A 27,998-nucleotide genomic window follows, 5' to 3' on the forward strand; every position below is an offset into this window, starting at 1 on the left:
GTCACTTTATGATGTCATAACGATTTTTTTTGTCTTGTGTGCCAATCAGCAACCAAGGTAACCCCCCCCCCCCCCCGACCTTATCACCTGAATCTCCTCCTAGAGCACCATTGTGTTCTTTTTAACCAGATATCTCTCAGGGGAGTGGCTCCTTATTTTCATCTAAAGTAACAGACACAGAATCAGCACTTTTGAAACAGGGCTGAACAAGATATTTCGAGCCAAACACTTCAGAGACATGTTTTGTATATATCTGAGACCTATAATATATTGATGAAAAACAGTATAATAGGGGACCTTTAACATGCACACATGGGATCATATTGATCTATCTCACCTTCTTTCTTTATTGTGTTTCCAGGAGGCAGTGGCCCCACGGCGTGTTTGGAGGCAGCTCAGAGACCGAGGTGCAGACCCTGCTGAACGTGTACTTCCGCCACCAGACTCTGGGCCAGACGGGCACCATCGCGCTGGTGGGCTCCCGGCAGGACCTCAGCCTGATCTGCTCCAAGCTGCTGGAGCTCAACGGGGAGATCCGCGAGATGATCCGCCGCGCCCAGGGTTACCGGGTGGTCACAACCTACCTCCCCGACTCCAGCGCCTCCGGGACGAGCCTCTGACAGGAGCTGAGGAGCCCCCCTCCCCCTCCGTACCCACCCTTACCTCCCCCGTCACTGCAACCATTGACACTTCCAAAACCATCGCCACACCCCTTCTCCTCTCAGCCCGCTCCCTCAGAGGAGGCTCAGCACCCCCACACCTGGCCTCTGCCCCCCCCTGTGTATCTGCTGCCCCAGCTGCAGAGCGCCAGACCCTTACCTCCCTACCGGCCGCGCAGAAACCAGAGCCACATTTAGACCCAAACCTTTCTCTGCTCTCCTCATCCACATCCTCTGATGATTCTTTACTTGATTTCCCCAAACCGCCGGACCTGTTCTCATCTCGTATCTGCTCAAACGCACCAAATCTTACACTGCCGCACACAAAAGAGCCGAGGAGGAGTTACCTCGATGAGAGCACTTACCTTTATCATCCTTTCAGAGGACACTCGTCACACAGTTCACCAATGTTGCACACACACAGCAGCAAACACCTATCATCACGGAAATCCCACACACTCCTGACTGTGGCCTCAGAACCCACCCTGCTCACACACTCTGACACACACCCCGTACCTCCACAGGGTTCACATCTCCCCCATTTCCCACACTCTCCGCACAAGCACTCATCTGTAACTTCACCCCAGGTCCATGACACAGTGTTAACTCGTGGCCCTGCTCCATGTTCATCCCTCCTCCCTCCACCTCCCTGTTCCCCCAGCCCAGGCGAGGGTGCAGCGTGGGGTTGCTGCTGCTCCCTGGGTACAGCTGCTACTCCCTTATCTCGCTACCTTGGGAAGGTGGGGCATGTCGCCCTGCCCCTATTGAAAGTAGGGGGGCTCCTTAATGCTGAACCGTCAGACGTCCAGACCTGAAACGGACGATACCAGAGGACCTATGAATCCAAATACCTGAAACAGACTTCTCCTAAGCAACCCCTCAGATCTTTGTATCTGAAAAGAAGACATCAAATAAATACGTGCAGATTTTACACATTAAAACATTGAATCATGTCCCAGATATAGAGGGATGTTTGGCTGAACACACTGGATACTACAGACTGCTGCCTGCTGATAAAGACGACCTGATGTGATTCTATAAGAGCGCCAACTTCACTTTACGTTTACATGTTATTTATGCCTACAAATTGATGTGCTCCTAGTTTAAGTCCTGCTTGATGGTCATAATTCAGAACCTATTCTGCACCTGAGGACCTGTGAAAGATCCGAGCTCGGATTTCTTAACCTGTTTCCCAGAGGAACCGGAGAACTGATTGAACTTGACTGTGTGTTGCTGCCTCCTACAGGAAGGACGTAGTGATGCTGGTAGTATCAACAGACAGTGAGGAAACTACCCGTGACACTACGTATCGGCACTGGTAGAGTTTTCGCTATTGCACTAAATGGAGTTTTGGTATTACAAAAAGGAAGTTTTTTTTGTTACGAGAGAAAAGGCTGTCACTGAAAAGGAAAAGACAATTGGATTATCTTCTCTCTCCTGCTGTGTCTGTTTTGAGACCTTCTTTGGAGGCAATTGTGCAATGCATGACCTAGTTGAATGCTTTCTACTGTACTGGTGTCCCTTTTGCTCCATAAAAGTCTGACCTCCAGACTGACTGAAAGTCTGATCCAGAGTATTCAAGTGTAATTCCTTATGCTGATCTGGCTCCGTTTATATTCTGTATCGGTGAACCAGCTTGTCTACTGTTGTAAACATTGGTAGACTAATCATGCCGTTAGCTGTGGCGAGTTGTAGCATAATTAGTGAGTACACATTGTATATTTCTCACTGTAATACGTTGACCTTATGTGTTCACATGCCACGTGCATGAACACTCAAATATTTAGTCTGTATACGATTAATACTTATGGGCACACATCCATTGTAGCATATGTTTGTGGTTTGTAGTTACCTTACACATAGGAAATGCTGACATTCAGCAATCATTGACGTTCAAAACCTGTCCAGTGCTACTGAAGTCCAACACTTCCTGTCGTCAGCCCTTGTTTACCCTCTTTTTGCTGTACAAATGTTTTCCTATTTATATCTGATCCGCTATAAATCACTCATTTGACTTAGTTTTCTATTGATGTCTGTCCTCTTAAATCAAACTGCCATGCATGCATCTTCAGTGTACTGGAAGTGTTTGGAATATTTATTTACAAAAAAAAGAAAATCATATTTTATCTGAAAGATACGTTTGAGGTACAAAAGGGAGCTCTAAGCTCATGCGGGTATGTTTTTCTTTCCTGTGTGTGGGAGAGCGTGTGTGTGCATGCCAAACAAGAAGTTGCACATTTTTAGAGCTTTTTAGATGGAGACTAGTTTTTGTTCACCTTGTAAATAGTTTTACAGCCTTTGTGAAGTTGTTTTGAGTTGATGCTCTGTACAATTCTGTGTCAAAGTAAAAGACATATCAAATTATTTCACGTCAAGTCTTTAGAGTTGCATCTATTTTTACATAATGTACATTTGAAATGGACTGTTATTGACACTAGAGTACTGCACATTTTATCTGTGCTCAAGTCTATTTAAAGATCTAGTGCATGCATTCAAGCAGCGAGTGTCAGACCAAAGTGAGCTGTTAGAAAGATTTCAATTAATGCAAAAAGACATTACACATTTTTTGATATGCAATACATTTATTTAATTTTTCCTTACTAAAATAGTTTGTTTAAGTTACGCTCCAGGATAATTAGGGGAAACAAAGATGGCGCTTTTGAGATTGCTTCAAATAAACCACCAAAAGATCTTAAAGTCCTTAACGAGAGAGTCAACTTCCATTTGTGGCATGTACGGAATGGGAGCTTCCAAACCCGAGCGAACATGCAGGGCAGCTCAGACGATGTATTTGAAGCTGTAGGTGGCGTCGCAGGATAACCTTGAGCCCTTGCAGCGACAACACAGGTCCTGGCGGTGAGGCCTCTTCATGTTAATATGCCGCTGCTTCTTCTCACAGTTGCAGGTAGTTTGAGAGCAGTCCTAAAACAGAGATGAGGAGACGGTTAAAGTGAATTCTAACAGTCAGCTAACAATAGAAGGTTTTTGACCCATGTTCAAGGATGCTTCGGTTTTAAAACCTAGAGCAAGAGAAGTAAATGCACCTTGCAGAGGATGGGCTCCACCCTGTAGGGGTTAAACCCAACCTGACACTTCCGGCAGAGCTGCTTGTAGTACACCTGAGAAGAGCAAACGTGCAATAAATAAATAAAATATAAACTACACATTATGAAAGCCCAACATATTTTTAAACCATGTTTATATTCATAAACACTCACCTTACTGGTTCCAGAGATGCACCAAACATACGCACTCTCCCACCGGATGTTGCATTTTTTGCAGTGGAAAAAGCCATACCTCTGCTCCAGGAACTTGAATAAAAACAGATTCAGAGATCAGTTATGCAGAGGCCCTTCACACAATGATGTTATGATGAAGGCAGGTCTATCTAAATGGCAAACTAAATGAAATACCTAAACAGATACAAGGCTCCAAAATATAATTAACACTGCCTGTGCCTTATAATGAAATATATCCATGAATTTCTTAAGAATATGTTAAGGACCTAAGTCATAACCTGCTTAAAATGTATCTCAATTAATGTAGGCCAATTCAAACAAAAATACCATATCATTTGTGCGTTAGTGTGGAATAAGGCCTACACATAGGAAAAGAGGACGAATCCAGAGAGAGAGTCGGTCTCTTCCGTGTTTCCTCAGACAGAAACAACTCACCTGAAAGCTGGACCCCTTTGTAGACTTGTGGAAAGTTGTCTTGAAGTCCTTCCCGGTGTCCTCTTCGCCACTGTCGCCCTTCTCACGTTCATGCCCTGACTCAACGTGATCCACGGATTCTTCGGCTTCTCCTTCACTTTCATCCGCATTGCTGAGTTTCTTCCTGGAGATCCTGCGGTCAAACACGGGGGAGTAGATGGACACAGGCCGCAGGAAGCGCATGTGGCTCACGGGTGTAGTGCAGTACGGGGCATTCCCCTCTGCTTTAACTAGCCCCGGGCTCTTGGGGGACTTTGAGGACAGGGGGACTCCCTCTGAGCAGAACAGCGTTTTAGGACCCAGCGAGCATTGCACGGTTTTATCCACTTTGGCATTCACCTGCACGCCGCACTCTTTGGTGATGGCTTTCCTCAGTGGGAATGGTAAACTGGGGTGAACCTGGGCCAGGATGGCTTTACACAGCTCTAGGTAATTGAGGCCCTGAGGGACCATGAAGCGGCCATCTCTCTTCCCCCAACCGATGTCCGGAGCTGGGGCAGCGCACACAGAGTACGGGTGAAACGCAGGCAGGAACCCCTCCATCCTGGAGCCTTGAAACCTAACTCTCTCTGCTGGGATTTAAGCAGTTGCCTATTTGCAGCACTAATTGGTTGATTGAGAGCAGGTCTGTGTGTCCTCTAATTGAGCTGCTATTCAGACATAGCGTTCTCATTTCATTTAATTTCAAACCTTTATTTATACAGATAAATCCCATTGAGATCATTGATCTCTTTTTCAAGGGAGACCTGCTCAAGTATTCTATAGTTAGGTTTAAAACTGTTATGTGTGATAACTGACAATCACAAAGACAACATATCTTAAATAATTAATAAATGCAATATGTTGTTGTCAAAATGCAATAAGATTGGTATCAATAAGATTGATATCATATCAATTACAACTGCATATCAATGATAAATATGCAGTTGTAATTTCACGTAATCGGATTTAATTCAGATTATTTTAATCACATGATCACATGTGTTTTCAATGCAATTAATCTTGGTTCATATTGAAATTAAATTAAATCCATTGTTATTGAGTTAAAACCTCATTCAGAAAACGTTGTGCGTAATCTGTAGGCTTTACCTTAAACTAATGTAACAATTATTATGTCAAGCACAGCTATCAACTATTGAAAATATTTTGATCTTCAGGTTTTAAAGGTGGAAATCTAAAACATAATATTAGAGCTCCCCCTATAGGCCATGTTGGGAGAGATCCAACATAAACATAAAAAGCAGGTGCTGATCTTTGAGATATGTTATCTTTTAGTATGATATTCAGTTAATCAGTATAACAAGATATTTTAGGCTCAGTGGCTTAAAATAATGTGGATTTGTATAAGAACTGGGGAAATAAAGTGACAATTGTAAACACAGTTAATGTACCTTCAGGAAGAACAGATGTTGTTGCATAAATGAGTAGGTTGGTAGGGCAAGGAATAGGAAAAATGAAAGGCTACAGCAGCAACTGAAAAAAGCCTGCAATGAAAATTGAACTATTGGACTCACTCTTTTGGTAACAAAATGTCAAATTATTTACATATTTAAATAATAGTAAAGCTGAACTTTATTTGTCTACAAAGTCAATTCACTTGATGAAACAATATAGGATACCTTACAAATTAAATATAATGACATAGCCTACTCACATAATGGCAATTTTTCTGCACAATGATTACTTGTACTTTTTAACCTATCAATTTGGCTGATCATACTTTTGTACTTTTACTTCAGTAAGATTTTGAATGCAGAACTTTAACTTGTAATTAAGTATTTTGACAATAATGTACTAGTTATTTTACTCAAGAAAAAGCATCTGAATACGTCTTCAACCAATGATGAAAAGTGAATAATCGTTAAAATGAATAATTCAGTGAAAATATACTATAGACTCGCCCTATAGGTGGCGCTACACACTCACTGATGGTTTGCACCCATGGGCACTGAATCTACACTTATTGGCGCCATTTTGGAGCTAGGAGGGGGAAGAGAGCTGCATAGGAGGACACGATTGATCACAATTCAGCGTAACCGGTAAGAAAATGCACAAACGAGCGAATATTTTTGATTTAAACTGAGGAATATTTCCTGTGCTGCTGCAAACAACGAGGTATAACCGATAATGTGTCCGCGGAGTAGCCTGGTGTCTAGCGCTAAGAGGCGGATCGCAGCCCGCCTTGCTCGCCTGTGTTCTCGGCAGCCGTGTCGGATACTCAGCGCTGGTTGACATGATCCTGCGGCGCTAAATGGTTAGCTCGTCGAAAACTAGCCCCTTTGCTAGGTTCAGTGCCCCAGCAGCATTAACACACTATTATTCGGCGTGGTTGTTCTAATGAAGTTGGGATATTTATAGCGATATAACGAGAGTTAGCCGGGATGTTTTGTTCGGCGCAACGGTACTATCTGTCCGCCCTCTGTCACTGAGATTGCTGCTGCTAACGTTAGCTCGCTAATGCTAGCCAGTGTTGTTGCTAGCAAGCTAACAGCAGCTAACTAGATTAGCTTCGGTCAACATTACTGCAACAAGGCAGGCTGGCCACACCATAGTAGAACCATAACAATAAGCATATCTAATCATAACATATGTGTCGTCTCTATTTACTATAACTAACGTAACTCGTAATCCTGTAGCTGTTGCAGTGTTTAATTATTTTACGCTGTGCCACTTGTAAAAGGCGCAGTGTTTTTTATTGCAGTGTTTATTTTGTGGTAAATCGGCTCATATTTAAAACTGAACTCCATATCTTACATATGGATAACACTTGCTTATATGCAAACGTAATGTTTTTAATCTTATCGAACAAGAACTGTTTTGCTTAGCGGCTGCTGGAAAGATAAGACAAGAATAGTTATTTATGAAATTGGACTCTGCATGGTGCTCTTATAAACTGAGAAGTCACGTCCAGGCTGCTGCAGTGCTTTTTGTTTTGACAGCTATCAGCCTGTGATTGTTGAATCAGTGTTGTCATCACCAACACTGCAGATTGGTAAACGGTTCACTGGTGTAAGAAGAATCTGAAATACCTGTTTGTGTGGCCTTGGTTTCATTCCGTTTTGTTACCAAAAACACTTTAAAAGTGCTGTTCAAGACACCTTTCCCATTAGGGCAATTTCAAATGTAATGTTTTGATTTACACTAGTGTATATTATATTGTTGCTTATTATCTTTTAAATAGCTATGCACTCAAACACATTGACCAGTGTTACCAGGAGCCACCGTTTAGTAGTTCTGCTTTGAGTGATTATTTTATTTATTGGCAATAGTTTCCCCCCCATTATAACTCATTCCCAGCTATGAGGAAAACTAACAAATATATGTTGGTCACATGTATTTTTATTATGTAGATTTGCCCTACATTAAGCCACAATGATAGTCTGTAGTTTGTTTATGTGTGCTGTTTGTTTGTGTTGAACAAATACAAAGGAGGGACATGTCTGCGGACTCTGCAGTGGCTAATAAACTGTGCCAAGTGATTCAGCAGGGTGTTTGTTGATGTCATATGGCATTTTTGAATGTTTCCACTAACCTCATCTTATCCTCATAGCTTTTGGACTTATTTCAAACCCTTCCTCTCTGCTCAGTTGTTGTTTCTGGCCGGCCCTCACTGGTTTAGATTTTGCAGAGAAATGCTCAGTTCAGAAAACGTCTATTTAATTTCATTCGGGGTGAAAACTAATCTCTTTGACAGTGCATCCCTGTTAAGCCAGTTTCCCTCACTCTGTGTCGGTTGGAGTGCCCATGTGTGGGTCGTTGAGTTTAGGCTTACAACCAGCTGGTGTCCAGTCCTTTCTCTGTTTGCCGACAGTCACTCTCATTCCTGTGATCATCCACAGGGTTAAAACAAAGAGAGTCTGTGTCAAGGTTCAGATTAGGTTAGGAGAGCTGCTCCGAGTCCTCATATTTCTGCTGGCAGCTGTAATAAAGGGCTGAAGTGGGAAGAGCAGAAGCAGCAGCCGGATAGAAAGCCCTCAATGGGGGGGGGGGGGGGGTGTTTGACTATGATAAACCAGTACTGAGCTGACAGCAGCCCATGTTTAAGAGGTTTAGTGTTGCCTGTGATTATTTACTGCTGCTTTTTCAAAGTGAAATATTCCCCTGTGGACGGTACCCAGACAGACCCCCCAGGTCAGGAAATACTTTACCCTGATTGGCTGCCAGAGCTCTGTGTGTGTGTCAGTTAGTGTTAATTTCGTCAGCTATTTTTAATTTAGTTTTAGTTTTAGTCTTAGTCCTGTGTTAAATTTCCTGTTTTAGTCATATTTAGTCACCTTCATCCTGTTTTTATTTAGTCAAGTTTTAGTCGACTAAACGTCTGAGCATTTTAATCTTATTTTAGTCAAAGAAAACTAATTATTTTAGTCTACTTTTTGTCAATGAAAACTGTTGAGTCTTTTTTTAGTCATCAGATTATATAGAACATTTCAGTAAAGCTAGTCTAGCCAAAACCAATAATTTGTCATTTTAGTCAAACGTATTTCACAATAAGATTATATCTTGTCCTTATTTGATGAAAAACACAGGTTGAATTATTAAGAATGCAGCTTTGCAGAGAATATCTGCTCAGGTTTGTGGTGTTTTTACCAGCTGTATTATGGCCACATTGCTTCCCCTCTGCTAAAACAATGCATTCGCTTTTTTTCTCCGCCTCATTGTAGCGAAAATGGGCCCAAATATCACATCGTTTCTTTCTCCCAAGCAGTGGTGGCTGTAGACTTTTTCGCTGTCAGTCATTTTGACGGACAGGATCGTAACATATCCGTCATAATCCATTATTATCCGTTGAGTGCACAATTTATTAATCACTTGCGCTGACGGGGGGGTATTCGGTTAACGCGAGTACGACCACTGCTCCCAAGCCCTGTTGTTGCCATTTTATTTTCTGTTAAATAAGGTTAGTTAGACCATGAGTTAGACCCGAGTCTTCCTGACAGTTCATATTTTGCTGCTGCCCGGTGTAATTCAAATTTACCGCTGCACACACCACAGACACACAGCTGCTGCCCAGCCGCAGCACCGGAAATGGAACTGCTGGGAGAAAAACTGACTATCAAAGATGTAACGTTATCTTTGATAATATTTCGTCGAGTCACTTTTCGTCAACGATATTGCATGATGATTTCGTTAGTTATTGTTTACTGCCGTCTTGTTTTCGTCATGGAAAAAAAGGTCGTTGACGAACATATTCCGTCATAGTTTTAGTCAACGAAATTAACACTAGTGTCAGTGTGGTAGACCAAGAGAGATGAACTCAAATTTGGCAGCAGCTGTGGGTGGAAAAGAAGGTCAGAATCAAACAATTTGGCTGCCAGCCAGAGTCCTGTGTGTGTGTGTGTGTGTGTGTGTGTGTGTGTGTGTGTGTGTGTGTGTGTGTGTGTGTGTGTGTGTGTGTGTGTGTGTGTGTGTGTGTGTGTGTGTGTGTGTGTGTGTGTGTGTGTGTGTGTGTGTGTGTGTGTGTGTGTGTGTGTGTGTGTGTGTGTGTGTGTGTGTGTGTGTGTGTGTGTGTGTGTGTGTGTGTGTGTGTGTGTGTGTGTGTGTGTGTGTGTGTGTGTGTGTGGCCCTGCGTGTGCTTGGCCCTGCTTGCATTTCTGTGTGTGTGTGTTTTTATAAAAGCTCAATTACAGCTGCAGAAAATTGTTTGGTTGTTACTCAAAACTCTGCATTGTGGTCTGGTATCTAAATCAAAACCAGCAAGCGTGTTTGTCTGACGGCAGACCTACTGACCCGGACTGTTCCAGAATGATCAATTCCTCTCAGTCACAGACAAGAGGCTAGTTACAGAAGAAAAGTTATCTGTATATTCAATCAATGCTTTTTAGCAACAGTATGTCTGCAGTAGTGTTGCACGGTGTACCGATACTTGAAAGGTACCGCGATACCCTTTCGTTAAAAACGGTACGATTCCTCCGTTTCATTAGTATCGGTACTTTAAGAATGACGGGGAAAAGTACTCCCGTGAAAAAGCGCCGTTTTAATAAGAGCCGTGTGTGTTCAGCGCTCTGCTTCCACTCCCTGCAGCGGTGCCTGCAGTCCCGCTCCTCTCAAGCACGTTCTAAGTCCCTCCCCTCTCTCGTGCACGCGGCCACGCGCTAGCTGCCAGAGCATGTGAGAAAACGAGAAGCATGGCTGCAAGTGGGAGTGCAACTGCCGCTGCGCCTCGGCTTGTTGACAAAAAAGACGCCAGAAGTCTGTGAACGGGCCGTTCAGGTGTTTCAGAGCAGAGCTCCCTGTCGGAGCGGAAGAGCGTGATCTGCACTGAAAAGTGTTTCTGTCGCAATATTATCGTTGAGCAAACGTAACTAGCAAACTAGCATCACTATCTGCTAACGTTAGCTTTAGCCTTCGTTTTCTATTAGTTTTTTTCATAGGCTATAAACGGAGGTGGTATAAGTATATATCTTGTCTTGTACTTGAGTTAAAGTAGAAGTACCAGAATGTAGGAACAATCCTGCAATTAAAATGTTCCTCAAATAAAAGTACAAAAGTATTATCATCAAAATATAGTTAAAGTAGCGAGAGTAAAAGTAGAAGTACTCGGGTCTTGTACTAGAAGCACCAGAGTGTAGGAATACTCTGTTACAGTAAAAGTACTGCATTCAAAATGTTCCTCAAGTAAAAGTATTAAAGTAGCGACAGTAAAAGTAGTCATTGTGCAGATTGGTCCATTTCAGAATAATATATATGATGTGTTTTATAATGATTGATCATGAAAGTGTTCTCAAAGCTGGTAAAGGTGCAGCTAGTTTGAATCTTGTGGATTTACTCCAGGTGGAACTAAAGTCTGATTTAACACTTGATTATATTTCACATCATTCCTCCACATCTGTGAAGTAACTAAAGGGATTAATACATGTAGTGGAGTAAAAGTACACCATGTACCTCTGAACTGTAGTGGATTAGAAGTACAAAGTAGCAAAAGAAACATTGAAATACTTAAATAAAGTACAAGTATCTCAAAATTGTACCCAAGTAGTACTTGAGTTTATGAACTTAGTTACTTTACACCAGTGGCTATAAAGATAGAAAGACTAAGCCTTGCACAGAGGCAGGAAAATACATTTTCAAAATGCTCAACAGTGCTGCCAAAATGTTAAACTCACTGCTACACAATTAAAATAAATGCTTTTATATATATTTATATTAGATGTGACTCTTTGGTGTTTCTGTTCTTAGTAACACTGCTGCTTTAGTTGTTCTGACTGCTAAAATCATCTGTTATTCCTAATTTTAAAGCCGATATTCCGTGTTTCCCTTTTTTCGAAAAAGAATCGGAATCGCAATTCTTGACTTGGTATCGGTATCGAAACCAAAATGTTGGTATCGTGACAACACTAGTCTGCAGTGATTTTATTGCGGTAAAAGCTTGTTTTCTTTGTCTCCTGGGAGAGGTAGTTGTTGATGATATATTGGAGTACAAAAGAAAACATACTTTCATTTCCAAAAACCACAATTCGGAGAACTCTGGTACTATTTACAAGTGAAAGCAGGTAGTATGGCTATAGTTTCAATGTGCTCTCTTTTCAATTTAGTTCTAAACAACAGACCAAAATCTGTTTTTAATATTTGTCATTTAGTTAATTTGACATTTAGGATATGTCGGACACCATCTCATATATGTCACTACTGATGTTTTATCTTTATAGTAAATTACACCAATTAGCCCGTTGCAGCCTTACACTTCTCACTCTTCTTTTCTCACAGCCATGGTGACATTTTCAAATAATTTGTTCCGTGAACCCGTACAGTTCAAAACCCAAGGATAAATGCAAACGTCAGCTTTTTTATAAATGCATTTTTTCACATATTTTTTTCAAATTCTTTCCACGTGTTTGCCCCAAAAAGAGTTGAAACCCTAGACTCCAAACAGCCCGTGCTTAAACCGTTTACCTTTATCAACCTCATGAAACAAGCTAACCATGCACGCTCAGTTTAGGAAAGTTTGATGTTTAACACCTCAGCTAACCGATTTCCTGTGGGAAATACCCGCAGCATATCAGAAAACAGTTGCTCATTGTTTGACACTTTTACAATTTGGTTTATGTTCATGACTAGCAAGACATTTTTATGTAAAGCGTAGTCATTTCCATTTGCTATGATGCATTGATAAATCATATATCTGAAGTTTGTGGTGGCCTTTCTATCAAATGCAAAGTTATAATTTGTCAAAAGGAAATATATGACACAAAAATTATTCCGTCAACGAAATGTAAAATTGCTCATCAGTTTCCCAGAGACAACTTGCTTGTTTCATCAGACCAACACCCAAATATATCAGGTCTACTGTCGAGAACATTGACATGCATTCAGAAGCAATTTGGATTTAAAGATCTTGCTAAAATATATTCAGACATGTTGACTGCAGAGTAGGGGTGTAACGGTATTCGTCCCGTACCGTCACGGTTCGGACTAGGGATGTCCCGATCACCTTTTTTTGCTCCCGATCCGCTTCCGATCATTTGATTTTGACAATCTGCCGATACCGATTTTTTCCGATCTTTATGCAATGCATTAAGAGAAAAAAAACGGCTGGTCATCCAACGCGATAAATTCAGCTATCTTGGCTGTTATTCTTTTGGCCTGTTCACTGTTCTGGGGCAGTTTCTCTTTCCTTTTAAAAGTGTCGGTTGTTTCAGTGCCGTTACCTGAGTGGCCGCTGTGTACTCGTCATGTTGTTGTTGGTGTTTGTTTCTCAGGTGGCGTATTAGATTGGTTGTGTTGAACATAGCTCTGTTCTTTCCACCACGCGGAACCTCTGCCTTGCAAACATTGCATCTGGCTGTTACACTGCCTTCGCTTTCAATTTTATAATACTTCCAAACTCCTGACATTTTCTCTGTCCCGACTCCAGAGTCACCAGCTGAATGTAGCCTCTCGTTAGCTTACTGCTACTATTATGGCGCGTTTCCACTGCAGGCCTCGCTCGGTTTTGTTAGGCCTTATTAGGCCCGGCTCACTTTAATGCTGCGCTTCCATTACAGTTTAGGAACTGGGGTAGTTACTATAGTAACGCAGTGTAGGCGGAGCCGTGACGTCATCTTCAATGAGAGCCCCAGAAAAACAACACAGCTGTTAGTGCTTAGCACTCAGAGCTCACAGCTCTTCATATCTGTTCAGAAACTAGACAAAAGTTAAACGAGTACAAACCACAGACTGCCTGTGTCATGGCGAATACAGTCGCTGGTTTATTTATGTCTGTATAGGCCGTTGCTGTGAGTGTGGACGGTTTTTCGCCTGCCGTCTGTCTGCAGACTTGTCAAAGCATTAATTCATGGTTTTTACTAACCGGTATCAGTATGTTGTTACTTCGGCATCATTTTGAAACGTGTATTACAATTAAATCACGGTCAAATATGTTCATCTTGTTGTAGTTGTAGCCCCCTTGCCAGCGATTCTCTCTCTAGTTTAGCATACTCAGCCCGACTCAGCCTGGTTGTTCCTGGCCCTAGAACCACGATTTTATGGGGCCAGAAAAACTGTGAATTAGGACCTGCTAGCCGGGGTGCAAAACGTATCAATGAAAAGCGACCCTCTACCACACAAAACAACACCTGTAGATAACCCAATTTGTGTTCTTTGAAATTGAAAAGGATATTGCATTGTGTTTGTTACTTTCGTTGCAGTTGTATGTCTTAAGTGTAATTTGGCATGCTTTTATTTTGAAGGCAAGTTTACGCTGTTGACAGTTGTTGTTTCTATGGAAACAAGAAACGTTTCACAGCGGGCGGAACTTGTCATAAAGTCCGCGATAATAAAGCCCACCCATTTAGAGGGAAGATATGATTGGTCAATTGTACTGTCATTTGACATTACTCTCGTTCAGTTACTATAGCTGGCCCTCTGTGAATTCATAGCTGGACGTCCAATCAGCTCCTGTCTTCACAGACTCGCAGAGAGGAGCTTCTTTCATTTAACCCTTCACATTCAAACAGAAACTGAATAGGCAGATTCAAAGGATTTATTTCTTTGGAAATGTTATTTTAAATACAATTTAATCAAGTTATTTTTGGTAAAACTATTGACAAATATTACTAAAAACATATTTAAAAAAAATATATAAAGAAAAATATAATTTTGTTTTAATGTTTTTAAATATTATTTTGTAGAATATCTTAGGCCCTCAGAGACAGGCTCGCCACTGGTAAAAATCTCTCATACACACGTGTGAAACGCTCTCACAGACACACACAACAGCGTTGCAGTCGGGAAGAAAAGCAATGTAGAGCGAGAGAGCAAGAGAGAGAGCACACCTTTATCTATTTAATAAAGTTGTACAAAATAAAGTAAGAAATCATTCCAATGTGTACTATAGGACAGTAAAAAGTTTAAAAGGGGAGTGATTAGTCAAATATGCATAAATAAAAAGAAAGAATGCTAACTAGGTAACATAAGATAAGAATAAACAAGTTTAAATGATTTGTTGTGATCATATTCTAAAGATGTTTGGATTATTGAAAAGTATACAGCTTCCTTTCATCTGAGTGTTGAGAGCTGTATCCATAAATTCATGTTGGATGTGACGTCCACCACCAAATAAAGCAGGTTAAAATAATTAAATTGTATACATTTTATTTTAGTAAACACTGAAAACGGGTCCCACAGACCCAAACAGCACTCAAAGGTTAAAGGTAGCATATAATAATGTTAAAATGTGCTAAATATATACACTGCAAAAAAACAAAAAAGTGGAGTAAAAGTAGCTCACGACTTGTTTTATTTTTTTTAAGTAACCCTCGTCCTAAAAAAAGCTGGAGACCCCTGTTATAGAACGATACATTTGACAATTTTAAGCTTGGCCTACCATTCTATTGGAGCGATGAGGAACAGGTGGGGCTTGAAAAGGCTGATTATTTTTCTGTTGTTCAATTCATAAAAAACGTAATGTAAAAAAAAACGTAATGTAACATTTTTTTTTTTACAATACTGTGTCTCAGGGGATCTTAATATTTAACAAACTATTAATGTGTTATACCAGATTAACGGAAATAATCTCAGCTAACTGACGATACAAACCATGTTTACCAAAACAAAACACAAGTCTCATAAGAAGCATCTAAATGACCCATGAGCGAAAAAACGGACATTGGCACAGAACTCAAGATAAAAGTACCCTTATTACTTATCATAGCTGCACATACAAGATATCCGATTAAAGCTGAGACTCCACAGATTATGTAGGTATATAGTATCATCACTGAGTGATCCGGACTCGCGACAGGGGAAGCAAATACAGTCATCACAACACGTACCTTTACAGAGCTTCTAGGGAGATCGTCTCACCACCGTAGCTGTCAATCTGATCAAAAGACGTGTTCAATGGCATTAAAATGAGAAAAAACGCAGCTGAATCGGTTAATCCATAGGTTTTTAACGTCTATGTATAAAAAACGATTGAATTTATAATCCATAATTCCATTTTTATGTAAAAATTGGAGAGCAAATGCTAGCTGCTAATGGTAGCCACCACAGCTAGCTGCCGCTTTAAATGTTCCAACATAGCCGTTGTGCTTGTGTGATATGCCAACTCCATTTGGCAAAGACTGCAAATGACAATATCTTTGCATTTGGACTAACTTTAAAATATTCCCATGCTTTTGAAGACCTAGGGCGAGATGTTTTCGTTTGAGGGCTTCGTGCGCAATCCTGTGAGGAGGAGGTGGTAGCCGTTTCAGTCTCCATTGTGTTTGAAGTGCGATTGCGAACTGCTTGTTGCTTTGTTTACACACCCACGTGTGTGTAGCGACGCGTCGACGCGGAAATATGTCGCGTCGCTCCAGCACTACTTTACAGTGTGCGAAAAAGTACATGTCCCACCGTCCGGGACGTGTTATTTACAATATCGGACAAGTAGACAAGTAGCAAAACTCTGTTCCGAGTAGGAACAAATAACAATTGTCCGGTACTGGGATTAATAAGAGTTGTGAGGACAGGAAGCGAGGCCGAGCCCCCGAGCCCCGCGGACTGCAGATCTCTCTATGCTCCGTATCAGCTGATCGCGGTGCAGCTCAGTCTCTCTCTCTCTCGCTCTCTCTCTCTCTCTCTCTTTCTACACACAGCTGATCCGCTGCCCGTTTAACAGCCTCATCTTTGTCAAACTTTCTTATGTTCTTTCTCTAACACATAATGAAGGTTATTAAGCGTTTTAACTCCTATGTTGTTAATATTGACCGCCATTTCCTTTATGAAGTAAAGCAGCCTCCCTGTCTGTGTCCTCGCGCTGTCCTCACATCCCCGGACCCCCAGACTCGGAGGAGCACAGGGATGTCAGTATTGTTTATGAAGCAGGGTATAGAAAGTAGCTACATTATTGAAATTAAAATACTATTTATTTACTTTTACAAACAGTGAGCAGCTGGGAAGCTGCAGCATGTGTATTACAGGACATGTGTAAGCGTGCAAGCGTCTTTGAGTTGTGGAAACGCGCTAGGCCTTAGGCTATAAATATAATTTATTATTATTAGGCCTATGTGTTGGACATGTGTGGTTGGACTGTGTCTCACAGGCAGGTTGCAGTGTAACATCAGAGGAGACTGGGCCAATTGTACATTCTCAAACTGCACCACTTGGAACTAACTAAACAATGCAGAGATTATTTTTATATAATTGTATTCAATAACCGTAAGAAATTCAACAGTATGAAGTGATTTGTAAATAGGAATACAGATTTGACTTAATGTTTTCATAAATATATTTTTCTACCAGTTTGTCATGGGACTTATTTTTACCCTCTCAAAGAACCGGAATCGAGAACCAAAAATAACCGGAATCGAAAAGCAGAACCAGAATCGTTAAAATCCAAACGATACCCAACCCTATGTGTGATGCAGTCAAATCTTACCGCTCACTTACGTTAGCGGTGTCGTAAAAACCATGGGAAAATGTAAAATACGATGACGAAGAAAAAGATTCCAGTGGCCCCAATTTTTGTCCATTCTGGACAAGTGAAAAATGTATTCGGACAAGTAAATTGCCAAACTCACTTGTCCATGGACAAGTACTCTATAAAAACTTTTTCTCACTCTGCTTTAAGACGTGAACATGGTCATTTTTGTTTTGCAACATTAAATAAAATAATTAAAATATTTTATAAAAAAAAAAGAATTCCCGATCCCCGATTTTTTTCTTCCGATCTTTTGAAAATCACGTGATCGGCTCCGATCCCCGATCACGTGATCGGATCGGGACATCTCTACTCTGTGGTTTGTACTTGTTTAACTTTTGTCTAGTTTCTGAACAGATATGAGGAGCTGTGAGCTTGAGTGCTAACAGCTAACGGCTGATGTTGTTTTTCTGTGGTTCTCATTGAAGATGACGTCACGGCCAGGGCTCGAGCTTAAGGTCGTCCCGGGGCCGAAAAAAAAAGTGTCGGGGAGGATAAAAAATTATTTTGGGACGAACTTGGGGCGAGAGTTAAAATAAAAATATCCTGCTAACTCTACTACAAACGGCGATGAAAATGAAACCGACTGCACGTTTTGTGTAGCACACAGTTATTAAACCTCCTTGTTAACATAAACACACACGCACAAAACATTTAGCAACCCGCGAAATACACACACATGTAGCCACTGCTGTGCCGCTGGCTGTCAGCCAGCCGCCCAGCTGGCCCGCTAATTCCTGGTCCGCAAATTCGCGCTCTCTATGGTCTAGCCAGATTAATATAATATGGCTCTGGGTCTAGCTATGTACTGAGTGTGTGTATTTCGCGGGTTGAGTGATGTACAATGGCATCCCGTGGAGGAATTCTGAAATGTTTTACCGTTACATCACAAAAACGCACAGCAGAACCAGACCCTGGAGCGCCGGCCTCTTTATTTACTTACTCCTCTTCATCCCCTATGAGTAATAAGGCTGAGATGAGAACCCTCCATCGTATTTAGGCCTTAGCAATATGCTGCGCCTCTCCCCATGTAGGGATGGGTACCGAGCCCCGGTGTTAAACGGGCCGGAATTATTAAAGACAGTGGTAACGTTAAGCTCCGACGTTATCAGACTTTGTATCGGTACAGGAGACATTTAAAAAAAAATATGTCATATGTATTATTGCTACATACACATTATATCGCAGTTTTAGTTTCACCGACTCCGTTTCTAATATGCAATAAGACTAAAACATGCGTCTATGATGTATTTTCGAGCTTTCCAATCCAGATGAGATCTCTCTGTCCCGTCTATGTGCGAGGGGGCGGGGCAGTTTGTAAAGGTCTCCTGAATGTGTTACAGACTGTCATCCTGGTTAGTGGTTACTCTGGGTTCTGTCTTCAGGACAGTGTTTTTTTTTATAATTGGATGGGACTTGATTGGATATTAGAGTAATTTTCTCGTTTGTGTGTTTGTTTAAATATATTTGGCCTTTGTTTATGTGATTGAATGATTTACTAAAATAAAAAGGTTGATGAATTGTCATCTAATGATTTGTATGATGTTTTATTTATGTTAAAAGTCACTTTGAATGATTTTAACTAATGATAATGTAGAAAAAAAAAATAATAATTCGGGGCGGTCCACATTAATTTCGGGACGGCTTGGATTGTATTTCGGGACGGTTCCGGGAGGATGGGGAAAAAAGTTAGTCGAGAGCCCTGGTCACGGCTCCGCCTACACTGCGTTACTATAGTTACTGCCCCAGCTACTAAACTGTAATGGAAACGCAGCATAAAGTGAGCCTGGCCTAACAAGGCCTAACTAATGCCCCTTTCACAAAATAAATTACACTTGTTTGACTTAGATTTGAAGGCATGGCTTGAGCATGATGTAATTATGTTATCTATCACATTCGCTAACCTGTCTGTCTTTAAATTCTTTAAACAGCTATGGATGCTGGTCGGTGAGGTGCTTAGCCCAGTTTGATGTGTTGGCTCCCTGGGTTTGCAGGGATCTAAAACATTTCTTACAGACATCCTCGTGGTGTCCGTAGGCTTGCCCTCACTGTCATAGCTGTCTCATATAGCTAAAATACTTCCAAATTTCGCTTCTGGCGTCTTTTTTGTCAACAAGCCGAGGCGCAGAACGCAGTGTACCAAACGCATATAACGTTAAACGTAAAAAATTGAGAACGTGAACAACTTCTTGGAAGTAATCTCAGGAGTAATTTGCACCCATTGTGATCAACGCGTCATAGAGCGAGCAAGTCATTTCATTGGACGAGCTGGTCAGAGGGATGCGTTCACATGTAGTCAGTAATTTGAGGAACTGTCGAAATGGCGAACGCAGATAAAGTTCAGCTCGAAAATCCTCCAGCATCATTGAAGTCTCCGGTTTGGGAACATTTTGGTTTCGCAGTTACGTACAAGGATGACGGACAAAGACAGGTGGACCGAACCAAAGCTGTTTGTCGGCATTGTTCAACTAAAATTGGTTACGCGGCTGGCAGTACATCAAACTTGCACACTCATTTGAAAAGGCATCACCCGAACGTGAATATCACCGGTACCAAAAGACTGAAGTGCAAACTAGGGTTGCCAGAAACTGACCATGATCAAAATCGATTATTCGGCAGCCCTGGCGAATAATAATCGATTATTCGAAAAAATAATCAGACAAAAGGAATTCCGTTGTTTTCTTTACTAGAACATGTTTAACAGTACAAACAACAAACAAGCATGTCATCACAACGACGTGGCATTGTTGAGGTTGAGTTGTGACAGACCAACGTCTTTTCGCAGAGCTTGCATTTAACTTCCTTTGGACTTGTAAGTTCGAAGTAGTTCCACGAGGAGGAACTCTTTTTACCTGCCGGTTGCCGCTTTGTTCATCTTTAGTCGCACGTGTGAGGGAGAGGGGGGGGCGGGGTCGGTGTGTAGCGTGCTGCAGCAGCAGTCTGCTCTGCACGCAGGCTTCCTCCAAGTTTACAGTAAAACAAACTGGTGGTGTGACCAATGGCCATTTACAATTAGTAATACTATTATTAGCATATATATATTTATATATATTTTGGTTGAAACTAAGCCAAAAAAAAAAAAAATACATAAATAAAAAAAAATATATATATAAATATTAAAAAAATAATGTATAAATAAAATCGATTTTTAAAAAAAATATTCGATTATGGAGACTGTAACGAATAATCGAATAATCGCTGGCATCCCTAGTGCAAACCCAACTCCCATTAGCATTTAAGCCTCCACCACTCGCAAAAACTTCAGACCGAGCCAAAGCTATTACAAACGGCAAATATCCTTATGTTGCCATGTTAGCAAAGCGCTACCTGGCTGTATCTGCTACTACCTCTGTCTAGGGTTGCCAGAAACTGACCATGATCAAAATCGATTATTCGACAGCCCTGGCGAATAATAATCGATTAGTCAACCCCCCCCGACCCCCAGAGAGAGAAAAAAAAAAGGTATTTCGTTGTTTTCTTTACTGGAACATGTTTAACAGTACAAACAACAAACAAGCATGTCATCACAACAACGTGGCCTTGAAGTGAAGTTGGTAATGGCCGGCTGTGCTGCGTCTTTCTCTGTAACCTCTTTCTTTGGCGTGGGTCGGTGTGTAGCGTGCTGCAGCAGCAGCAGTCTGCTCTGCACGCAGGCTTCCTCCAAGTTTACAGTAAAACAAACTGGTGGTGTGACCAATGACCATTTACAATTATTAATACTATTATTAGCATATATATTTCTATATATTTTGGTTGAAACTAAGCCAGAAAAAAATAAAAAACGACATAAAAAATAATAATAATCGAATAATCGCTGGCATCCCTACCTCTGTCCCTAGCGAGAGGGTGTGTTCTCCACAGCAGGAGACATTGCTAGTGCCAGCAGATCTGCCCTTTCGGCAAGCGATGTGGACAAGTACATTTTTCTTTAAAAAAACATGAAAATACAATGACAAGCAAGTCATAATGTCAAACTGGCTGCTTAGGTACTAGTACAGTACAGTTCAAATACAGATTATTTCAGTTCATCGAAAAGCTGCACCTTAATGTTTATTTTATTATATTTTATATTTATTTGAGTGAATATTCATAGTTTAATAATAATTAAAAACCCAAAACTAATAGTTTATGTTTTGTGAGTACTAGTACAGTAAAGTTCAAATAAAGATTATTTCAGTTCATCGAAATGCTGCACCTTAATGTTTATTTTATTATATTTTGTATTTATTTGAGTGAATACATTATTCACAGTTTAATAATAATTAAAAAAAAAATGTTATGTTTTGTGATAATTTTTTCTGCTGTACCGAAAACGTACCGAACCGAACCGTGACCTAAAAACCGAGGTACGTACCGAACCGAAATGTTTGTGAACCGTTACACCCCTAATATACACAGAGCTGCAGATCGGGTAGTCACAGGCAATGTGGCTGAGTTTTGTGCGCGTTCTGGAAAGTGAGAGAGTAAGCTACTACGGAGTCCCTTAAAGCAAAAACAAATCTGCGGAGTCTAGAAATGTTTTTAAATCGCGATTTTTCGGTTCAGCCATTTCACAAACCGTAGGAAAGTAAAAATGCAAATTAATCGTTAAAACCGAAAAAATCGCCCAGCCCTACGCTGAACACACACGGCTCTTATTAAAACAGCGCTTTCTCACCGGAGTACTTTTCCCTGTCATTCTTAAAGTACCGATACTAATGAAACGGAGGAATCGTAACGTTTTTAACGGCAGGGTATCGCGGTACCTTTCAAGTATCGGTACACCGTGCAACACTAGCATGGACATCAGTTTTAATGTTATACCATAGTAATTAATGCTGCAAAGCTGGGTATTTTGAGCTTGGCGCATGCAGAGGCTAACAACAACAGCTAGCTCTAATGCCATCAAATGGGACGTATATTTACCTTCTTTCTCCTACAGAATCGTCGTTGATGATTGTAAAGAACTTTTGAATGTAGCATGTAACGAATGTAAAGTTGGTAGTAAAGTCGTCCCATTTCTTCCATTTCGTTTCGACAGAGCAAAACCAAACGAGTAGCGCTTCAATACAATCGGCCATTGTTGTTGTTGTTGTCGATGTGAGGGGTTTCCGTGCGGTTTGGCTTTATGAAGCAATGCACGCAAACTAGGGATGGGCATCTCCATCACTGAGGCCAATGCGATGCGCATCTCGATACGTTGCCACGATACGATACATTAACGATACATTTGAAACACCAGGCGATGCGATACGATTCACCCCTGTTGCGATACAGTTCGATACGATGTGATTCAACATTATGCGATTCGGTGCGATTCAACCCGATGCAAAAATAATGATACTTCAATATGGTACGACAGAGGATTTTTGTTTTATTCCTTATATGCAGCAAATCATACATTAACAAAAATGTGCCGCGCACATATACCATCAGGACGTTACTGATGGGGTGCGGCTGCGGAGTGATGCTGTGTGTATGCAAGCCCGCATCTAGGACGGATCTATGTATGATGGCTGTAGATCTGTTAAGTAATAAAGATACCTCATACAAAGGTCTACGGATACCTTATTACTCTCCATGACCTGCGGTCAACTATATAGCATAAAGGATTATTACACCGTCTTTCTTGAACAATCCGAAGTGTTGATTTGTAGGTATTTTTCGGTGCGTTGTGTTTCTCTTTCTCCTCAACTTCCGTGTGTGTTGATAAAGACTCTCGGCCTCCATAGTGGCGAAGCAAATATCAAAGATCGTCTCTGCTGAGCGTTGACAAGATGAGGGGATTTTGAATCGGTGTTCTACCGATGCAAAGACGCTACGCAATCGATGCATCGCGAGTTCAACCCGGTTCAACCAAAACTGTAGCCGATGTGCACTCTTTCAACCGGTGCACTCGCATCTTGAACGTTTATGCCGGTGCACCGATGCGAATCGGTGAATCGCAACATCTCTAACGCAAACGATGACACAATGACGCAGCACCAGTCGGACTCTGAGCGGTGGGAACAGAGCGGGAGCTGAACTGAAGAACCGGTTCCGAACCAGAAAAGAACGGGAAAAGCCTTGGTGTGAAAGCATATACCGTACTAAGCCGAGCGAGGCCCTGCAATGGAAATGCGCCATAAGAAGACCCGGCTCTTTCGGCTAGTAAACGGCTCTTCATTTTACCACGGAGCCTCAGTTTCGCTGTGAGGCGGCGTTCGCAGTTCACGCGCGTGCTCCACTAGCACCCCCCTTCAAGGCTCGCCAGTTTAGGTACCATGGCTGCGTCTCACTTCGGTTATTTCTCATTTCCTCGCTCCTCAGTCTCGGTATCACTGGAAGTTGATTTGTCTGCGCCATCTTTAGTAGCGTCCCAGTGGCCTTATTTGTGCCGGAAGATCGAGGAGCGATAACGGAGGAGCGATAGTCGAGGAACTACCGGACCATCCTCCGGTGAAATCCTTAGACACTCGCCCCCCCCCTTACTGTGTATCGCTCACTGATTGAACGATGCAGTGCATGCACTGATCTGTTGCTTCTTGACATGAGAGCAGTTTACCAGCGGAATGAAGAAAACACCTGAAACTCACGGGACTCACTCCTCAGTTTATACTGTGTTTTTTTTCAATTCATGTATCATTTAGCTACAAATATGTGATATCTGAACAACAAAGTGGTCAAAATCATTTTATTCATTTATTGGAAACATTTGCATGATCGCTTTTTTCGTTTTACATTTTCATTTATTGTCATTTCCATTCAGTCAGTCATTAAGTGCTATTTTTAAAATGTTAATTTGCTACATATCCACACAAACAAACAAAGTGTGCAATCCAATGAATGTTAATCTAACTGGGTGCAGCATTTCGATGAACTGAAATAATCTGTATTTGAACTTTACTTTACTAGTACTCACAAAACAAACTTAGTTTTGGGTTTTTAATTATTATTAAACTATGAATATTCACTCAAATAAATATAAAATAAAATAACCATTAAGGTGCAGCTTTTCGATGAACTGAAATAATCTGTATTTGAACTTTACTGTACTAGTACCTAAGCAGCCAGCTTGACATTATGACTTGCTTGTCATTGTATTTTCATGTTTTTTTAAAGAAAAATGTACTTGTCCACATTGCTTGCCGAAAGGGCAGATCTGCTGGCACTAGCAATGTCTCCTTCTGTGGAGAACACCCTCTCGCTAGGGACAGAGGTAGCAGATACAGCCAGGTAGCGCTTTGCTAACATGGCAACATAAGGATATTTGCCGTTTGTAATAGCTTTGGCTCGGTCTGAGGTTTTTGCGAGTGGTGGAGGCTTACATGCTAGCGGGAGTTGGGTTTGCACTTCAGTCTTTTGGTACCGGTGATATTCACGTTCGGGTGATGCCTTTTCAAATGAGTGTGCAAGTTTGATGTATTGCCAGCCGCGTAACCAATTTTAGTTGAACAATGCCGACAAACAGCTTTGGTTCGGTCCACCTGTCTTTGTCTGTCATCCTTGTACGTAACTGCGAAACCAAAATGTTCCCAAACCGGAGACTTCAATGATGCTGGAGGATTTTCGAGCTCAACTTTATCTGCGTTCGCCATTTCGACAGTTCCTCAAATTACTGACTACATTTGAACGCATCCCTCGTCCAATGAATTGACTTGCTCGCTCTATGCGTTGAACACAATGGGAGCAAATGACTCTGAATGCTGCGACGCAGCACCTGAGATTACTTCCAAGAAGTTGTTCACGTTCTCAATTTGTTTACGTTTAACGTTATATTCGTTCGGTACACTTCGGTACACACGTGTACCGAACCGAAGGGCCCGTACCGAATAATTTCTGTACGTGTACCATTACACCCCTAATATTAATCCAACTATTGTTCATTTATACATTTTAAGAATGGCATTTATCTTTTTTGAGAATGAGTTCTTATTTTATTTAATATATTTGGGTCTACAACAGATGATACAAATGTTTATGTCGGTAAATGTGTGGCGGGGGTGTTTGTGAAAATAACGGGGACAGAGCTGCTGTCAGACAATCAGCTGTGCAGCGTCATCACAAACAGTGACCTGCTTCACGTGACACTCCGGAGGAAAGGACGTCCCATTGCTCTTAAAACTCATTTCCCTGCTTCTCGTGGTTTCCTTGCGTCCCTCCATGCTTCCCTGGTTGGAGGGACTAACGCAGGGAAACGACGCAAGTGAGGGACGCAAGGATTTAATTTAACCGAAGTGAGAAGCAGCCTATATGTGCACGGCCTACCAGATCAGCACGGGGTCCGTTACGCTTACTAATGACGTCACGCATTGGCTGTACGGCAACCCAAGAGGACATTTTACACAGCCAAATTCCGAAAAGAATATTAAAAAATAACAATCGACATTAATCTGAACAAGGGAGGTGATTTATTATCATTACAACGTAATTTCCCGATCATGTAAATATGAATATGGTGAGATACATTCTTTGAATAAGCGAGAAATGGATTTAACTCCTATTTGGCAATAACTGTGAATTTATTTCCTTTTTTAAAAATTAGAAATCAAATGTGATCATACACCAACTAAGTTTTTAAAGATATACATTTTTCAACACAGAATCATTTACCAAATTACACCATATCCAATCATTTTACGAGTCAGAAAATGCTATCTGTTCATTGCAGTTATTGGTTATTGAATTAGGTTACCATGAGCTCAACATAATTATGTAGAGTACAAGTCCACAGCCAAGAACATTTTATTTGCATGTCATTTTATTTATGAGTATAGAATTATAACACTTGAGTTTGTTATTATTTACTATAACTTGATCATTCTATTTCAGTTTGTGGGCTACAGCCAGTTTATGGTAGCAGCACGTTAACAGCTTCTAGGGATGCCAGCGATTATTCGACTATTCGCTACAGTCTCCATAATCGAATATTATTTTTAAAAATCGATTTTATTTATATATATGTTTTTTGTTTTTTTTCCTGGCTTAGTTTCAACCAAAATATATATAAATATATATATGCTAATAATAGTAATAGTATTAATAATTGTAAATGGTCATTGGTCACACCACCAGTTTGTTTTACTGTAAACTTGGAGGAAGCCTGCGTGCAGAGCAGACTACTGCTGCAGCACGCTACACACCGACCCCACCCCCCCTCTCCCTCACACGTGCGACTAAAGATAAACAAAGCGGCAGGTAAAAAGAGTTCCTCCTCGTGGAACTACTTCGAACTTACAACTCCAAAGGAAGTTAAATGCAAGCTCTGCGAAAAGACGTTGGTCTATCACAGCTCAACCTCAACAATGCGTTCGCATTTGAGTGCGAAGCACGCCAAAGAGGTTACAGAGAAAGACGCAGCACAGCCGGCCATTACCAACTTCACTTCAAGGCTACGTCGTTGTGATGACATGCTTGTTTGTTGTTTGTTCCAGTAAAGAAAACAACGGAATTCCTTTTATTTATTTATTTTTTCTCCCGCGGGGGGGTGTCGGGTCGGTTGAATAATCGATTATTATTCGCCAGGGCTGCCGAATAATCGATTTTGATCATGGTCAGTTTCTGGCAACCCTAACAGCTTCATCCTCTTAACGTGTCTGTTCAAAAAAACTGCAGGAACCCAGAACACAGACAAAAAACATAACCCCCTTCACATCTCAACTATTGTAAATGTTACGGGTCCCCGATAATGACCACAGTAGCAGTGATACCTGCTGTATTAAGCAGGTGAAACAGGAGCATGAGGACACAGTGTTTCCTTGAAGATCGCTTCTCTGGTTGTTTTATTGTACAACAAAATCATGTAAACATATTATGTAAATAACCCAGTTTGTGTTCTGTGAAACTGAAAAGGATATTACATTGTTTTTGTTACTTTCGTTGCAGTTGTATATATGTCTTAAATGTAATTTAGGTTAACTTCCTGTTCTATTTAGATGCTTTTATTTTGAAGGCAAGTTTACGCTGTTAGGAAGTTGTTGTTGCTATGGAAACAACATGAAGGTATCTGATATCTTCTACATATAAAGACGGAGAAAGTAAAGAATAAAGTTTCAAGTTTAGTTTTTTTTTTTTAGCACCCCCAAAGAGGCACATGCTCTTATGTTGAGTCTGGAGTTTCAATAATTTCTAAATCATCAGTAAAGTCTACGGCCATATTTCGGCAGAATATGCTACATATTAACTTTCAATTTTATGCATTTCAGTTCTCCAGTAACATTACTTAATTAACACTTAACTTTCCTGACACAGTTCCACTAACATACATTCATTGTCGATTGTTATTTTGTAATATTCTTTGCGGAATTTGGCCGTGTAAAATGTCCTCTTGGTTTGCCGTACAGCCAATGCGTGACGTCATTAGTAAGCGTAACGGACCCCGTGCTGATCTGGTAGGCCCTGCACATCTGGTACCTACACCGGCAGTCCACTTTCCGTCACAGGAACACGCTTTGCTGGTGGCGAAAATAATCCCACCAGACTCCTTTGCCCCTCCAACAGAGGGCTCGATCTTCTCTCTAATTATTTATTTTTGACGACAAGATGCCCCCCTGGCGGAAACGCTGGTTTGCGCAATGTCTACTGTGAGTTATTTTAAGCTGCATTAAATGGTTGATTCAGTCAAAAGTGAGGTAGATGATAATTGGTTACATGATCCTTTTTAGGGTCACAACTAGGGATGGGTATCGAGAACCGGTACTAAGTCAATACCGGTACCTGATTGGACGGTGTCGGTATTAGAGATGTCCCGATCACGTGATCGGGGATTGGAGCCGATCACGTGATTTA

General features: G+C 41.2%; 3 protein-coding genes across 7 annotated transcripts in view; 2 read left to right on the plus strand and 1 right to left on the minus strand.

The window, feature by feature from the left end:
- The window catches only part of fryb (furry homolog b (Drosophila)), a 69,819-nt gene extending 66,791 nt beyond the window's left edge, over positions 1 to 3,028 (plus strand). For all 4 annotated transcript variants that reach the window (XM_071205535.1, XM_071205533.1, XM_071205534.1 and 1 more), the window contains one exon: positions 362 to 3,028. In XM_071205535.1, coding sequence (XP_071061636.1) covers positions 362 to 620 — 259 coding nt within the window. In that variant the 3' untranslated portion in view covers positions 621 to 3,028. The remainder of the gene's footprint in view (positions 1 to 361) is intronic.
- Positions 3,029 to 3,095: 67 nt separating this feature from the next.
- Positions 3,096 to 4,946, minus strand: zar1l (zygote arrest 1-like). Its single transcript, XM_034099075.2, has 4 exons — positions 4,334 to 4,946; positions 3,878 to 3,970; positions 3,704 to 3,778; positions 3,096 to 3,581 (listed from the first exon to the last, which is right to left on the minus strand). Exons 1-4 carry the CDS (start codon positions 4,913 to 4,915, stop codon positions 3,438 to 3,440), a joined length of 894 nt encoding a protein of 297 aa, XP_033954966.1. The 5' UTR covers positions 4,916 to 4,946; the 3' UTR covers positions 3,096 to 3,437.
- A 1,392-nt stretch (positions 4,947 to 6,338) lies between these two features.
- The window catches only part of pds5b (PDS5 cohesin associated factor B), a 56,994-nt gene continuing 35,334 nt past the window's right edge, over positions 6,339 to 27,998 (plus strand). For both annotated transcript variants that reach the window (XM_034099045.1, XM_034099046.1), the window contains exon 1: positions 6,339 to 6,411. The gene's annotated coding sequence lies outside the window, so the exon portion shown is untranslated. The remainder of the gene's footprint in view (positions 6,412 to 27,998) is intronic.

Source organism: Pseudochaenichthys georgianus, chromosome 14 (genome assembly GCF_902827115.2).
Source record: "Pseudochaenichthys georgianus chromosome 14, fPseGeo1.2, whole genome shotgun sequence".
Classification (NCBI taxonomy): Eukaryota; Metazoa; Chordata; class Actinopteri; order Perciformes; family Channichthyidae; genus Pseudochaenichthys; species Pseudochaenichthys georgianus.